The 16,987-nt window shown below is 42.0% G+C and overlaps 1 protein-coding gene and 1 non-coding gene across 2 annotated transcripts; both read left to right on the forward strand.

The window, feature by feature from the left end:
- Positions 1–13,605: 13,605 nt before the first annotated feature.
- ACRALDRAFT_1081624 (uncharacterized protein) lies at positions 13,606–16,337 on the forward strand. Its single transcript, XM_071019187.1, has one exon. The coding sequence runs from the start codon at positions 13,774–13,776 to the stop codon at positions 15,607–15,609; it is 1,836 nt and encodes a 611-aa protein (XP_070873717.1). The 5' UTR covers positions 13,606–13,773; the 3' UTR covers positions 15,610–16,337.
- Positions 16,338–16,629: 292 nt separating this feature from the next.
- Positions 16,630–16,704, forward strand: ACRALDRAFT_t210. Its single transcript has one exon. It is a non-coding gene; the product is annotated as a tRNA-OTHER (tRNA).
- Positions 16,705–16,987: the final 283 nt, after the last annotated feature.

The raw sequence follows: 16,987 nt of genomic DNA on the forward strand, positions 1-16,987 counted from the left end.
AAAGCTATTCCGTAATAGATATCTTATAAGTATCGTGGTCTATTAGCTAGCTAATAAGGAATTTATAAATATCGACTTATTAAGCAGGCTTCCCTCCTTTTATAGGGTTATAGACCCTCCGCTAATAGGCACGCCACCTAGACTTTATTAAAGGCGGGAGATAACCGCTAGTAAAGTATACTTTCTGCTTTTTAATAGTAAAGTAACGATAATCTAAATTAAACCTTTCCTATAGCTCCTTTATAAAGGTCTAGAACTGATTATAGGACTTACTATCCTACTTCGGATTAGGGTAACTAACTTTAGCCTAATCGTTACGCTCGCGCCGCGGCGATAACGAATAGCCTTAACTAAGGGGCGAAAAGGAATCTTAATAGCGATAACGCTTATAGCGGTCGGATAGTGAATAGTCGTTATCTAGGTCTTCCCTATATTATAAACGACACAGCTTTTCTTCCTGTTTTTCTTTTTTTTTTTAGTCGGCGATACGTAATAGGATAGCCTTTAGTTATTTATCGGTAAGGTTTTTAGGGGGAGTATCCTCCTACTAAGGATCGTAATATCCAACTAAATAGTTAAGCGGGACTAAAGCTTAAGGCCTAGGGTTAGCCGGGGGTAAGGAAGTCTCTTTTCCTTTCCCTTTCGGACTTCTTAATAATAGGTTAGAATACTTAACTTAGGGAGGGCGAGCCGCTTTTAAGGGCTCTCCCTAAGTGTGATAAGTAGGTGGAGGACGGAACCGTTCCGCTAGACGGTATAAGGACGGTATAATAGCGATAGTAGCAGGACTAGGGGTTCCTAGGGACTAGCTATTAGGAGGTAAAGGATAGGAGGCCACTATAACGGCGTTACTATTAGAGTCTTCGGGGTCGGAAGGCGGGTCACTAAGTCCAGAGCTCTTAGGTTCTGGTTTAGGACTAGGAGGAGGACGGCGTCTAGGGCCTATATCGTAATAGGAGGCGAGTTCCTACTAGGAGGATAACTAGCAAAGTGCTTAATCGAAGTCTGCTAATAGCTTCCGATAGTCGTTATACCCGTATAGAAAGGGAGAACGAATAAAATATTATAGGATTTAAGTAAGGAGTAAAGGAAGCTATTATAAGACGAATAAGGAGGCCTACTAATAGACTAAGGGAGGGGGTATTATACTAAGATTATTCGTTAAGTTCTTTTAAGAAGATATAGATATAGAGGTCTTTACTTATAGACCTCTGAGTGCCACTTAATAAGAAGGTATTAGTTATATAATCTCCTTTTAGAGTAACTAAGGGACCTTTATAAACGAGGTAGCCTTATTATAAAGGCTACTACCCCCTTTATATACTCTAAGCTAGCTCTCGTATTCTGAATACACGATAAGCCTTCTCTAAACACAAAGCCACCTAGTGGTTAACACATAAGCCTCTAGAACCTCTTTATAAGAGGCCTCTATAGCTTACGCGATAAGCTCGTACTAGACACTAGTTGGAAGCCCAGAGACTTAACACGAATTAATAAGACCTCTTTATGCCTCTTATAATATAGGTAATAACCTATAAATTTAATAAGCATAGCTTCCTATAAAAATATAAGGCTAGATTAGGGGTCTATGGAGATTAATAGTATTAGGACTTATTCGAGGATATATATATAGCCACTCTCGCCGGTCGCTCTTTTAGATTACTAATAGCGATCGCCGCCCGCTTCGACCTATACTTAATATAATACGATATTATTAACGGGTTTATACACGCGCCTCTACTACACAATATATATATACGGTTCCTACCCGGGACCGCGGTGCCGGGTTAATTACTATTACTAAGGAAAGGGGTATACGGATTACGGGAGTCTCTACTATTATAGTAAAAGCATATTATAGAAATACTATTAAGAGACAGGTTTAAGATAGTGCTGTAGGAGCCCTGCTACGTTTTATGCCGCGGGCTCATCCTATTCTTCTACGTGGACGATATTATAATCGGCTTTAAGGAAGACTTTAAAAAGGAGATAGAGTAAGCTATCGCGAGCCTCCGAGAGCACTACGCCCTATAAGGCGGGTAGCTATTATAATAGTTCCTTAGTATTAAGGTTATTCGGGATCGTCTCTCTAGGAAGGTATAGTTATCATAATGGGATTATATCGTAAGTATAGAATCTCTATTATCTATAGTATCTAATTATAAGCCCGTAAGCTATATAAAGCCGGCAGAGCTATTACCGTATAGAGGAAAGTCTATTACTATTAAAAGCTACTAATATAAGATAGGATCCGTTCTATACAATATAATAATATTGTATCCCGATATCGCGTTTATAGTATCTTAACTTTATAGATTCAATGCTAACCCGAGCTATTACTATTATAAAGTAGCCGACTATTAATTCGATGTCTATGAGCCATATAAACCTACGTCTTAGAACTAGGTAGAGGCGATTCTATCGAAGTGTTTATCGATGCGTCCTTTACGGATAACTTAATTAATCGAAAACGTAGCCAGGCCTTTATAATACCCCTATCTAGAGGTACGATAGCCTAGCATGCTAATAAATAAGTAATAGTTATAACGTTAATAATAGAGGCGGAGCTGCTCTTATTTACGCAGGGTATAAAGGGAGGAATATTCACGAAAAGGTTATTAAAGGCGATAGGCGTAAGATTTAACGACCTATAATTAAGATATAATACGATAATAGGTAAACGATACGCCTTATAACGGCTAAGATCGCTATATTAAACACATGCTTACGGCACGTGGATATATATAATAGCTAGTTATAAGAGGCGTAGCAGGTCAGAAGGATTAAATTCAGGTACGTTATAAGTAGTAAAATAATCGCAGAGAGATTAACCAAGGTGCTATCTAGAGAAAAGTGTATAAGCTTTAGAAAATAGGTGAGAGTGATAGATATATAGAGACGTTTCTATATAAATAAGCTAGAAGAGATCTTACTAGAGTCTTTAGAAGAACTCGGAGAGAAGTTTAATAAAAGCTATATGGACGCTATAGAAGAGGATATATTAATATCTGCTATTAATAACTATTATATAGTTATAGGCAGAAGAATAAGGAGTATAAAAATATATATATCTTTATACTAACATATATATATTAATAATATTAATAAAGCATTTATACCTTGATTATTAATGTATAAGGTTAGTAATATAAAATACGAGAAGAGAAGATAAGAGTCTATTGCATAATACAACGCAGTCTACTACGTAATAGTAAACTATTGCGTAAGTAGAAAGCTTATATTAAGTCTACTGCGTAATGCAGAAAGCTTATATTAAGTCTACTGCGTAATACAGTATCCTTCTTTTCTTTATTACTTTTTCTATATATATCTGCTTCTTCCCTCTCTCTTCCTCTCTTTCTTCTTTTCTAAGTTAGTTACTATATTCTTAATATATACGGAGGTTATCTATAGAAACTAATATATCCTACTAGATTATCTCGAATCATTTATAGGATATACCGATAAAAGAAGCCTATAAATAACTTTAACTAAGTAGCTGCTAAATAGCTATTTAGTTAGGGGGGTGTGTTATATAGGCTAGTCCGAAACAGGTTCGGAATAAGTTATTCCGGGCCCGGAAATAGAAGTCGACCTGCTATAGAAATAAGGGCAGGATTTTAGCACTTTAATAAGGATTTATATAGAGTTAATTAAATAAACAAATGGATCGCCTAATAAAGAAAGGCGAAGCCGTCACTGTGCAGAACGGCTCAGGCAGTGTGATCTCGGACAAGTCTTCGATAATAGGAGTGCTTAAGACCACGAAGTGTATATGACTAAAACAACACACATAACAAGGAGACCTTCAAAAGAGGTTCCTGGAGGTGCGTGCTGCTCTGATCAGGGCAACGTAGCTTAAACGAAGTGAATATAATGAACGTGGCAAAACTTGGGGTTAAAAGGATGATGATTGTGTAGGATGATAAGCATCCTCTGTGTCTAGGTGGCGTCGCCACGTATATATAATGCATAAGACAAATAAAAAAGCGCGCGTCTTATAACGTCACGTGACGTCCCAACGACATGGCACTGGGTCTCCGATCCACCCCTCTACACTAATTCTACGTAATTAAGTTATATACTATTTACGATACTTAATAGCTTAGTTAGCTTTAGATAAGGGAAGGATATAATAAGTTTTCGTGACTTAAAGTCGATATAAATATCGTTAAAATAGGTATAATTTTCGGGTTAAGATATATAAAGTAAGCTAGATAGATTAAATCTTATCCTTTAGTTATCCGCGATCCTATAATATACCGGGATTTTTAGTATAATCTTTAATTTCCGGAAACGTTTTAATAGACTAACTGACTATCAGGGATATTCTATTCGAGAGGGTCGGATAGGACTTAGGGGCGGTGAGGAATATATTAGGAACCCGGAACCGGCCTAAGGTTAACCCTAGGAGATATTTAGGACCGAGTTATATTTTAGGACTATTAAGTTAGCCTAAGACCTGTTATCTTAGAGCCTTAGGTTATTATATACTAGTCCTAGGGAGGATAGTTACTGGCCCTTAAGTAGGGTGTTTCCCGTTAAGTCCTGAGTTAAAGGGGCTTAACGAATAATCTTATAATCATTCCCCCCCTAAGGTTAGCTTCGTGACCTATTCTTATCGTAGTCTTAACGACTCTCTTTACTCCTTATATAAAACCTATAATATTTTATTCGTTCTAACCGTTTACGGGTATAACGACCGTCAAGAGTTCGAAAGACTAGTTATTTTATAAATCCTACTACTGCCCCTAGCTAGTACTTAAGATACCCCCTAAGCGCACCACTATTATTTGTACCCGGGATACTTCCCCCGCTACCGAAGGAGCTAAAGCCGGGCTATTAGGCGCCGATCGCGAGTAATCCTTTACGCCTAAGTTAAAGGATAAAGATAGTAACCCCGAATTCGAGATTCGCGGATAAGCTAACCCGGACGCTTATGATCCTATAATAGGACCACCACTTAACTAGGGGACCCCCTAAGTTATCCGAACGGAACCCTAATTCGATATTAAAGACCTTAAAAGCCGCCCCCCCGGCACCCTATTATCGGCGGAGCTCGATTTCCTGATTAAGCACTATAAGGACCGCTAAGCCCGTAAAAAGAAGGAGAAGCGCCTCCTTACCCTTCGATAAGGGAAGGACCCCGATACCTCCGAGTATACACCCCGAGGGGACTCCCGTAAAAGTTAGTATAAGGTTCTATAAAAGCTCCCGGAATAGGACAGGTAATCCTATAACTAGTTCTAGACCTTTATCGAGGAACTCGAAGAGCGTTTTATACTTAACGATATCGAACCCACTAAACCGGAGAAAATACACCTCGCGTCTACCCTACTACCGAAGACGATAAAGTCCCGCTAGCGTGCCTACTATAGACGCACGTATAGGAAGACTAAAGGTACTATTTAGGAGGACCTTAAGTCGTTCCTAACCGAGTAATTAGTCGATAATAAGACCCGTAAGATATTTATAACTAAGAAGCTATTCTTAGACTAGACCCTATAAAAGCCTAATTAGTCCTATACTAAGTTTATCGATAAGCTTAACTTATTATTTAATAAGGTATCCTTACCCTTCCCCGATAAGTAGCGTATATAGTTAATCTTAATAAAACTTAATAAGCCACTACGTGATTAGATTATAGTAGCCGGTATCCTTACCGATAATAAGGCACTAGGAGTCGTAGCCTGGTAGGCGGAGATTACCCTTTTATATAAGAATAAAGAAGAGCCACCCCGGAACGATCGCCTAAGGCATAATCGCGGCGAAAAGCGTGGGCGTAATAATGCCCCTAATAGGGCCCGCACTATAACGGCCCGTCCTTCTATACCGCCTTAAGGTTTTATAGAGTTAATTAAAGTAGACGATACGGAGACCTAAGGTCCCCCTAAGAGGCGCTATAAGAGTAATATTACCTATTTCGGATATAATAAGAAGGGCTATTACCGGAATAAGTACCCGAAGGAAACCTTTAATTCAGGTTAGTCGTTAGGATACTCCGCTAATTAGAACCCTAATAACCTACCGATTAACCCCCGGGCCCTTATCGTTAAATAGGCTTAGGCCTAGGAAGGGCCGCCGTCTTAGCTATTCTTCGCTAGTAAGGGCGCGATTAAGGCGAAGTTAGAATTACGGTTAAGCGGCGGATAAAGCCGCCGGAGCGCTAAGCTAGATAAAGGCGCCGAGGTTAACCTAATCGACTAAAGGGCCCTACCTCCTAACTATAGTCCCTTAGGACCACCTAAGCGACTCGGATAGGTTATCCTTAGGGTCGACGTATAGTCTATCGGGTCCTTCTAGACGTATATTAAGGTCACGGATAGTTAGGACCGGATCCGGATATATCCGATTAAGTTTAAGGTGCTAGATATAGACCCTAATAGGTCCTAAGTTATCCTCGGTATACCCTGGTTAGTAGAATATAACCCTATTACCTTTTTCCGGTCTAGCGAATAGATATATCGACTCTAATAAAAGGACCTTCGAGGCGTCCTAGGTCGGAGAGAGTTAAAGAAGGCGAAGGAGCACGTATAGCTTATTATCCGCCTTATAAAGTCCGGTGCCCCCCGTATTGGCCGAGTTATCGGTATAAAGTGGAACGCCACTAAGGAAAAAAAGGATATATTACCTAATAGTCCTTTAATCCCGGTTATTTAATTAAACCCGTCGTAACCTATACCCCCTATGCCCCCTAACCCGACCTAACTAGATAAAGGAATCCTAGAATATCTTAATCCCGGGCCGTATTAAGAGTTACTAGATAAGGACGAGTTAGGGAATATTATCCCCGAACACTATTAAGAGTTTTTAGACGTTTTTAATATTATAGAGGCCGGCCGCCTACTCGCCTACTAGCGTTAGGATTACGTAATTAAGATAAAGGAAGGTAAGTCACCCCTATTCGGCCTTATTTACCCCCTAGCCGAGTAAGAACTAGCTATCCTTCGAGACTATATTAAGAAGGCTATAGCTAAAGGGTGGATTCGCTTATCGATAAGCTCTATGGGCGCCCCGATCCTGTTTATACTAAAAAAGGGTGGATAGCTATGTCTATATATAGATTATCGAGGCCTTAATAAGGTTACCCGTAAAGACCGTACCCCGCTCCCCCTAATACACAAAATCCTTAACCGCCTCGTGTCCTTTATAGTCTATACTAAGTTAGATCTTAAGGACGCCTACTATCGCTTAAGAATTCGAGAAGGGGATAAGTAAAAAACGGCTTTTAGAACTAAGTACGGACACTTTAAGTACTTAGTGATACCCTTTAGTCTATATAATACCCCCGCTAGCTTCTAGCGTTATATTAACAAAGCCTTAAAGGGTCTTATTAATACTATCTGCGTTATATATCTAGACGATATCCTAATATACAGCAAGGACCTTAGCACCCACCGTATACACGTTAAGGAAATCCTTATACGCCTAAAGGAGTAGTCCCTATTCGTAAACCCTTAGAAGTGCGTGTTTAAGACATAAAAGGTCGAGTTCTTAGGCTTTATATACAGCCCTAATAGGGTCTTTATAGACCTAAAGAGGGTTAAGGCTATTAAGGATTAGGAAGAACCTATTTCCGTTAAGAAGATTCAGGTCTTCCTGGGTTTTACCGGTTTCTACTAATATTTTATCGAAGGCTACTTTAAGGTCGCTACCCCTTTTATAGACCTATTAAGGTTAGGGGGCAGACTAGGTATATTCTAGTTAGGGGATATAAAGAGGGCCGCTTTTAAGAAGTTACGATCGTTATTCTAGTCGGTACCCGTGCTACGGTATTTTAACCTAGCCCTGCCTATTCGTATAGAACCCGACGCGTCTAACTTCGCACTAGGCGCTATAATTAGCTAGTATAAGGACCGAACCTAGCGACCCATGGTATTCCTATCTAGGAAGCTAAGGGGACCCGAACTAAACTATCCGACGCTAAACACTAAGTTAATAGCGATTATCGAAGCGTTCTAGTAATAGCGCTATTATTTAGCGTATAGTTAGACCCTAGTAAAGGTACTAACTAACTACTTAAACCACCGGTATCTACTAAATAAGCCTTAAATTAAACCTTAACACGCCCGTTAGCTAAAGGAGCTATTAAGCTTTAATTTTAAGATCCGTTACTACCCGGGCGTTTAGAACCCCGTAGATAGGCTCTTACGGAAGCCGTAGCTCGCTATAGATTAGGCGGATCTCGAAGCGGAGCGGCAGAAACCCGTTAAGGGATTTACTAAAAAGTTCGTTATTAGCCTTATAAGGGCCCGAGGTGTACCTAAGCCCTCGGGTCTATCCAGCCTAAAGGATAAGATTATCTTTGCCTAGAAGGACGATCCCTTTTATATCTCCTTAGCATCGAAAGATAACTTAGCGGACCCGTGGTCTTATAACGGTTAGGGTGCAGTCTATTTTAAGGACCGTCTCTTTATACCGAACTAGTTAGGTTTACGCGATAAGGTCCTCTAGGCATTTTATAACGCGCCTACTACGGGCTATTATAGGTTAGGTCGGATGATTAAGAGGATTTCCGAGTCTTATTACTAGGAATACCTCTTACGAGATATTAAGAAGTTCGTGCCTATATATAGTATCTATTAGAGGACTAAGCCGCGCTAGTATAAGCCTTTTAGGTACCTAGTATCTCTACCCGTACCCGAATAGCTATTCTAAGAGATCTTAATAGACTTCGTGATAGGCCTCCCCCCTATAACCTTATAGGGAAAGAAAAGGGATTCTATCCTAGTTATAGTATATCGATACACTAAGTACGCGATCTATATCCCCTATAGTAGCTCTTTAATAGCTAAGGGTCTTACTAGTATTTTATAGGTATACGTTTTTAGTATCTACGGCCTACCTAATAGTATCGTTTCGGACCGAGGGTCCCTATTTATTAGTAAGTTCTAGACTACCCTATATAGCCTCCTAAGCGTTAAGCGGCGGTTATTAACCGCGTTCCACCCCTAGACGGATAGCTAGACGGAATAATAAAACCAGAACTTAGAGCACTTTCTACGGGTATTCGGTGCCCTATAACAGGACGACTAGGTTAACTAGCTACCCCTAGCCTAGTTCACCTATAACACCGTATAGTATTTAGCTATCCGGTAAACCCCTTTTATTACGCTAATAGGTTTTAACCTACGCGGACTATATAATATACAGATACGTAAGTCGGGCGAGGTTCGTGCCGCTATAGCCGAGTAAAGGGTAAAGCACCTTATATCGAATCGCAGGGCTATAAAGGTCCTTATTAGGAAAGCCTAAACCACCTATAAACGATACTATAACGCCGGCTAGGCGGCCTAGCGCTTTAAGATTAGCGACTATATACTATTATCCTTGAAGAATATTAAATAACATCGCCCTAATAAGAAACTATTAGATAAGTTCCTCGGCCCCTATAAGATCACCTCCGTAATAGGCTAGTATAGGCTCGCCTATAAGCTATAGCTCCCGGAGTTAATAAAGATTTATAACGTTTTCCCGATCTCGCTCCTCGAACTATAGAAATCTCGGGACGGCAGGTCGCCTATACCCGCGGACGTTAAGGTCGAACTATAAGAGTCGGATAAATATAAGGTAAAGGAAGTCCTGGCTTATCGCTATAACGGGAATAGGCGCGAATACCTTATTAAGTAGGCCGGGTATAAGTATAAATATAATACTTAGGAACCACGAAGACACCTCCTTAACACGCTTATCGAGGAGTATTATAATTAAAAAAAGGAAACTAGTTAATAGCGTCGTCGGTGCCCCGTAAGGACTTTTTTTATTTAGGTCTAGGGAAGTAAATAAAAAAAAAATAGAAAAAAAAAAATCAAAAAAAAAAAACGCTAACGCCTACCCCCACCCCTAAACTCCCTTAGCCCGATCCTAATAACCACTATAAGTAATCCTTATCTAGTTTTAGCCGGTTTTTTTATAAAAACCGGCTAACTTCGAATTTTATTTAACTAACTGGCCTAGATAGCGGGTAATAGTAGCTAGGTAACGCTCCGTTTTAATAGGAGTATCGCGGCGCTTCCTCTCCGCCTCCTCCTCCTCCTCCTAGTAATAACGCGCTACGGGGTCGAACCCCTTATTATCGCGGGCGTACTTCTTTATAGCCTTAAGGGCCCGGCATAGCTTAATTTAGACCCGGTAGGCCCGGCGCTTATATATATTAGCGGTACTCTTTATAAAGATATCGGGCTAACTTATAGACGCCTAGTCGTCTAAACCACCGCTACCCTATACGGCCGCCACTAATATCTTCTATAGCTTCTTAGCTACCCTCTCCGCCTATAACAAAAGCTATATATCTAGTTAGTAACCTCGGGAGCGGTTAAAGTAAAGGGGACCATAGCTATATAAACATACTAACTCATAGTCATAGCTATTATTATTATAGTAGTAGTGGTATTTATCGGATACCTTACTACCATAGCAGGGCCGTATAGTAATAGGACCGGTAGCGTTATTACTACGCAGTACTAGGAAACCTAGTACACGGGCGCACCGCCTATAAGGAGCACGAAGCTCTAGGCCCGACCTAACTAAGATAACAGGATATACCGGTATCTCGACGCTATCACCATCGCTAAAGTCCAAGGGTCTATCGCTAAACCCGTTTATAGATAAAGCGAACTCTAATAATAACAACCTATCAGAGTTAGTTTCCTTATTATTAAAGAGGGTAGCTCTATCGGCACCACCGCTTATAATAACGTCCTGACTAGTATAGTCGAGGACGCCCTTTAGGTCACCGAGGGGCTTAAAAGCACCCTACGGCGAGTTATTACGCCCTAAAAGGAGAGGGCTAGTCGACTTAGTAACCGGAGTAGCCGTAATAGCCGGCTTCTCGACGGTCCTAACCGGCGTAGCTTACTTAGCTAAAATAGCCGCCGTACCTAGCTACTCGATAGCTTTATCCTCTAAGGAGAAAGAAGACGATAAATCCAAAGACGAATCCGATAACGAGTCCGATAAAGAGTTAGACTACTACTACTACTATTACTACTACTATTACTTAAGAGTAGCCGCTATAACCGCGGCCTTAGCCTTAGCCTAAGCCTTCTTAGCGGCCCGCCGTGCCTTCTTCCTAGTAGTCTTAGTTATCCCCTTATCGATAACCTTAGGTACCACCTTAATAGACTTTATACTAGCCTTACCGGACTTCTTAGATTTACTAGCCGCGCCGGACTTTTTATACTTATTAGCTAAAGCAGGGGGCGCTATTATATAATAGTAGTCTGCTTTAATACTATAAGTTAGCCTATAGTCTACGCGAAGGGGGGGTATAATACTTATATAATAGTGATAGTAACGGTAATAGTAATAATAATAATAATCTACTATGATATTAGCCGGACCCTAAGCCGCCCGCGTTCCTATATATAATACACGGAACCACGTAGAGATAATATATACCCTAATAAGGAGTCGATAGGATAAGTTAATACCCTTAGGGTAGATAGGGGCGGATAACTTATTATTAATAGTAATAGCGTTATTATTATTATAGATAGGCAAATAAGAATAGGTAAGGAAAAGGAAAAATAATAAAACGAGTTAGGTAAACAGAAAAGTCCTATACTAGTATAGGCGTATAACCTAATATAGGCCCTACTTATATTACTCCTTCCCCTTTTACCTAAATACGACTACCTATTATAGGTTTCTACGATACGGTTATTTAGTTAATAAAGGGCGCGTCTAGGGTGCTATTATAGAATACGCGTTTACGGAGGGGCTCTATTATTATTAATATTCACGATAGATATCACGCCTTATTATTACCTAGCCTTAAGCTAGATAAGTCGCGAGAGGGCGATAAAGGAAATAGGGCAAGTTCTTTATTATTTAGGACTATATCGTAACGGGCTTTATTTAGGATAGGCCCTTTATATATATATCTTAGGCCGCCTTAATAATAGTAGTAGTATAAGAAGAATAGATAAAAGGAGTCCTAGAGGATTACTAAAGTAATAAGGACTACGGTTTACTACCTATAAGTGCCACTATTTACCGATATAATACCTGCCTTTAGAATTATAGTTTATCTAGACTAAAGCCCTTTATCGGAGGGGCCCCGGCCAGAGCGCTCGCGGCTTTATTAGGGTATAGTTATAGTGGTGGTAATAAATAAGGGGACCCAGGAGAGTTATGCTTTATCTAAAGATAATAGGGTCTCCCGGTTTATAAGGATTACGGTTATACTATATAAGGAGGATAGGATTAATTAAAGGAAGGTCAGGCTAGGTTAACAGGGACGTTTAGTTTAGCTCGGATAGATAAGGAGGGAGTTAGTAGCCCCGATAGGTAGGGTTTAGGCCGGCCTGCCCGTCCCTAGGTCGGGATAGATTAACGGACGGGTCCGGACTAGTAACGGTTACCGGCTCCCGTGGACAGGAGCCTTAGAAGGAGGGGCGTGATATTAGGGATATTCTATTCGAGAGGGTCGGATAGGACTTAGGGGCGGTAAGGAATACGTTAGGAACCCGGAACCGGCCTAAGGTTAACCCTAGGAGATATTTAGGACCGAGTTATATTTTAGGACTATTAAGTTAGCCTAAGACCTGTTATCTTAGAGCCTTAGGTTATTATATACTAGTCCTAGGGAGGATAGTCACTAGCCCTTAAGTAGGGTGTTTCCCGTTAAGTCCTGAGTTAGAGGGGCTTAACGAACAATCTCATAATCATTCCCCCCCTAAGGTCAGCTTCGTGACCTGTTCTTATCGTAGTCTTGACGACTCTCTTCACTCCTTACATAAAACCTATGACACTAACTTAGTAACTTTTCCTAAAAAGAATAAGTACCGGTATTTATACGCCCCCTGTTTGGTATTTACTGTCCACTTAACTCTAAATAAGAAGGTAACGCGAGCGCGTGTATAAATAAGATCTTAGCTATAAATATTATATACCTATATATATTAGAGTAGGTAATCAGGATAATATAATATATAATAAGGTTACGTGACTAGGGTATAAGGATTATATAGTGTGTATAATAAGGTTACGTGACTAGGGTATTAGGATTATATGGTATATATAATAAGGTTATATAACTAGGGTATTAGGATTATATAGTATATAATAAGGTTATATAACTAGGGTATTAGGATTATATAATCTATAATAAGGTACCTAGCGTAAGGACTTTTATATATTCTTAATACCTTAGGGTTAATAAATATAGAGGCAGAAATAGTAGTGATTTAGTGGCTTAAGATATCTGGTTTAATTATAGAGATTAAGGCTTATTATAAGGTATAGGTACGCAGTATATACGGCCAAGATATTACTTATACACATAGTCGTGTAACCTTCTAAAAATAGATTAAGTGGATAATAAATAGTGAACCGGGGGCGTATAAATACCGGTACTTAAAAAGAATAGGCGTATACGCGTTACCGGACCCAGGCTACACGTGTTACCGCTACTCCTCTTAATGGGGTTAGTTGCGCAGCACATAATGAACAGGGGGTGTTCAAATACCTGTACTTAACACTAACCCCGCATGGTGTTTTCAACTCAGTCATGTGACAATCGACGGGGGCGTGACTCGGCGACGTCACCGTGTTTATAATTAGGCAGGAAGTGAGGGACGTGCATCATGATGCCAAAGGCCGTGTCAACGTCCCATTTAGCTTTCTTCTATCTATTCGGATACTTTCTAATGACTACTTGAACCTTTCAATCCGCGCCCTTTGAACTATATTCCTATCACAGAGGAACTTGACTCTTGCCTGTTTCGAATTCGTGCTACCCCTCTTTTATTCCGCTTCGGTACCGTACCCATGCACTTCGGCTGGGGAAAACGAGAGCTGTTTCGCCTCCTTATCGGCGTAACGCCGCGACTCTGTGACGCTCTGAGTCCCGAAGAGGCCGCGGTACTACCGGGGCCCGTATTTCCACCACCACTCCATCCGCCACAGTCTGTACCAGCAGAGCATACCTTCAAGCTCCGACACATCTACCATCATGGGACGTATCGATACCCCCGGCTCCATCGAAAACAAGACGTCGGAATCCAATCTGAGCCACGAGTTTGGCTGGCAGCAGATGATGAGTATGAAAAGGAAGAGCTAGGACCTTTGCGAGCACGAAGTGCGCCCCTCAGCATAGAGAGATTGGTAGACCGTCGACCATCGACCATCGACCCCATGGTTTCCGCTGCCCGTGAGCGTGGATTTGTCACTACACTCTCTCCGACGGCCTGGACTATCGATGAAACGCCAGGACCGGATGTGTCCGACAGAAACACCGTCTTGAGCCTCGCCCTCATGGCCGCAAATGCTTACGTGGAGAATGAGGATGAGGCAGACTGGGAGGACGTCGGGGATCCGTTTCACAAAGAAGTGGATTTCGGATGGGAGGATGACGGACTGCGTGGCCACGTATTTGCCGATGAGACCAACTCGACCATAGTGATAGGACTCAAGGGCACCAGCATGGCCGTTTTCGACGGCGAAGGGACTACTACCAACGATAAGGTGAACGACAATCTTTTTTTCAGCTGCTGCTGCGCGCAGCAAGGGCAGTGGACGTGGCATCAAGTTTGCGACTGTGCCACTTCAACCTACACTTGCAACAACACTTGCGTCATCGAGGCTCTCCGGGAAGAACACCGGTACTATGCAGCCGCACGGGAATTGTACTCTAACGTCACCGAGCTATACCCTCATTCCAACGTCTGGCTCGTCGGTCACTCACTTGGCGGGGCTGTCAGCTCTCTTCTGGGATTGACCTATGGCTTACCTGTCGTCACTTTTGAAGCCGTTCCAGAAGCCCTGGCTGCAGGGCGGCTAGGTTTGCCGGTGCCCCCAGGCGCTCGGCAAGACATACCCCAGGCGCGAAAGAATACTGGGGCTTTTCACTTTGGCCACACCGCAGACCCAGTCTACATAGGAACCTGCCATGGGGCGACGGCCTCGTGTTCCTTCGCTGGCTACGCCCTCGAATCGGCCTGCCATACGGGACAGGAATGCGTGTACGACGTGGTCGCTGATAAAGGATGGCGAGTGGGCATTGGGACACACCGTATAAGGTCTGTCATCAAGGATGTTATTCTACAGTACGATGATGTGCCCAAGTGTATCTCGACGCCCGAATGCCGCGATTGCGCCAAATGGAAGATGTACGAAAGCAACGGAACTGAGACTACTACGACATCTCTGCCCTCAACGACATCTACGACCCGAACGCGGACAGAGACTTGCAAGACACCCGGTTGGTGGGGTTGTCTGGATGAAACGACAACATTCACTACGTCAACGAGTAGTATAGTTACTACTTCGACTTCCATATGTGAAACTCCGGGCTGGTTCGGATGTAAGGACAAGACGACAGCAGTGACGACGACAGCCGAGCTCACTACAACAACAGAGTCAGCAACTACTTGTCTTACACCGGGACGGTTCTGGGGATGTTACGATGAGCGAACGTCAGAGACTTCCCGCGTTAGCCCAACCATTACCGAAGAGCCTGCAATAACATCAAGTCCGCTGTCTCCCTCAAACGCACATCCATCAGACCAACCTCCATCGAAGCCAACCTGCCGACAGAGGAGCTGGTTTGGATGGTGCCAGGAGTGGGATATGGTACCAAGACAATGGGAACCCGAGGAAATATAAGGCAGCTTTTATTATATGTTAGTGATTTTCTTTGCAAGTCTATTAGATTAGAGGTGAGAAATGGGGGCGTTGTGCTACTGGCGACTGGCGACTGGCGATAGGCGTTGGCTTTATTTGGATTTGGAGGTGTCAGGCATTTGTGCCTAAGGTCCCCGAAAAGCCCGATAAGCCCGATGGGTTATATTCGCAGAGCCACGTTACACACTGCTCCGAATACGGCGGTACTTCTATTAGATATATTATAGTGCTTTCCCCCCTCTTTTGCCTATATATTTAAGGTTCGAGTTATTCCGACTATAGTTCCGACATAGACCCTTTGATATACACCTTTCGCAACTACAGTCGCAAACCACTTCGACGTCTTTTTATTATTTTAATCGCTCGGACTTAATTAACGGATAACTTATTCGTTTGATCGAGCTAATAGCAGCAGTGGCAGTAACTCCTTTTCTTCGTCTTCCTCTTTGTCTTCCTATTCGTCTTCCTCTGCGTCTTCCTCTTCCACACCCACGCTTACGCGACCGTGGCTATCTTATTCTTACTTTATATAACGAAACGGGAGGGAACGGAACGCGCTGCCTCTATCTCTAGATTAACAACGTAGATTAACGACGTAGATTGATGACGTAGATTGACGACGTAGATTAACGACGTAGATTGATGACGTAGATTGACGACGTAGATTGACGACGTAGATTGACGACGTAGATTAACGACGTAGATTAACGACGTAGATTGAAGACGTAGATTGACGACGTAGATTAACGACGTAGATTAACGACGTAGATTAACGACGTAGATTAACGACGTAGATTGACGACGTAGATTGACGATGTAGATTAACGACGTAGATTAATAATAAGGAAGATTGACAGGAAGATTGGTAGGAAGATTAGCAGGAAGATTAGGGCCTAGGTCTGAACTATAGTCGGAATAACCAAGTAGTATAGTCGGAATAACTCGAACCTATATTTAATATCGTAGACTAGTACTCTTTTATAGTCTATAATGAATATAAGTACCTTTATGGTATAGTGGTAGTATACCTGGTATATGGTCGAGGTGACCGGGTCGGTTTAAATCCGGCTAGAGGCGCACGTAAAAGAGGAACCCTTTTTGCTTTTTTACGCTACTCGGATCCTATTCTAGGGGGCCCTTATCTGCCTTAGTATATACGATAAGGGTTAAATAGGGGGCCTATTAGACCCACCTTCCGCCCGGCTTCGCTAGTTATTAATAGGTGCTACGGGGGAGTTAGTCGCCCTACTATAGAAAATAAGAAAACAGTATCGCGCTATCCCTAAGCGTGTAAGTAAAATACGCGGCGCGGCGTCTCTTCTACGATACGGAGGCTGCCTTTTACGCTGTTACGTAAGCG

This window comes from Sodiomyces alcalophilus (assembly GCF_042370955.1).
Source record: "Sodiomyces alcalophilus JCM 7366 unplaced genomic scaffold ACRALscaffold_6, whole genome shotgun sequence".
Classification (NCBI taxonomy): domain Eukaryota; kingdom Fungi; phylum Ascomycota; class Sordariomycetes; order Glomerellales; family Plectosphaerellaceae; genus Sodiomyces; species Sodiomyces alcalophilus.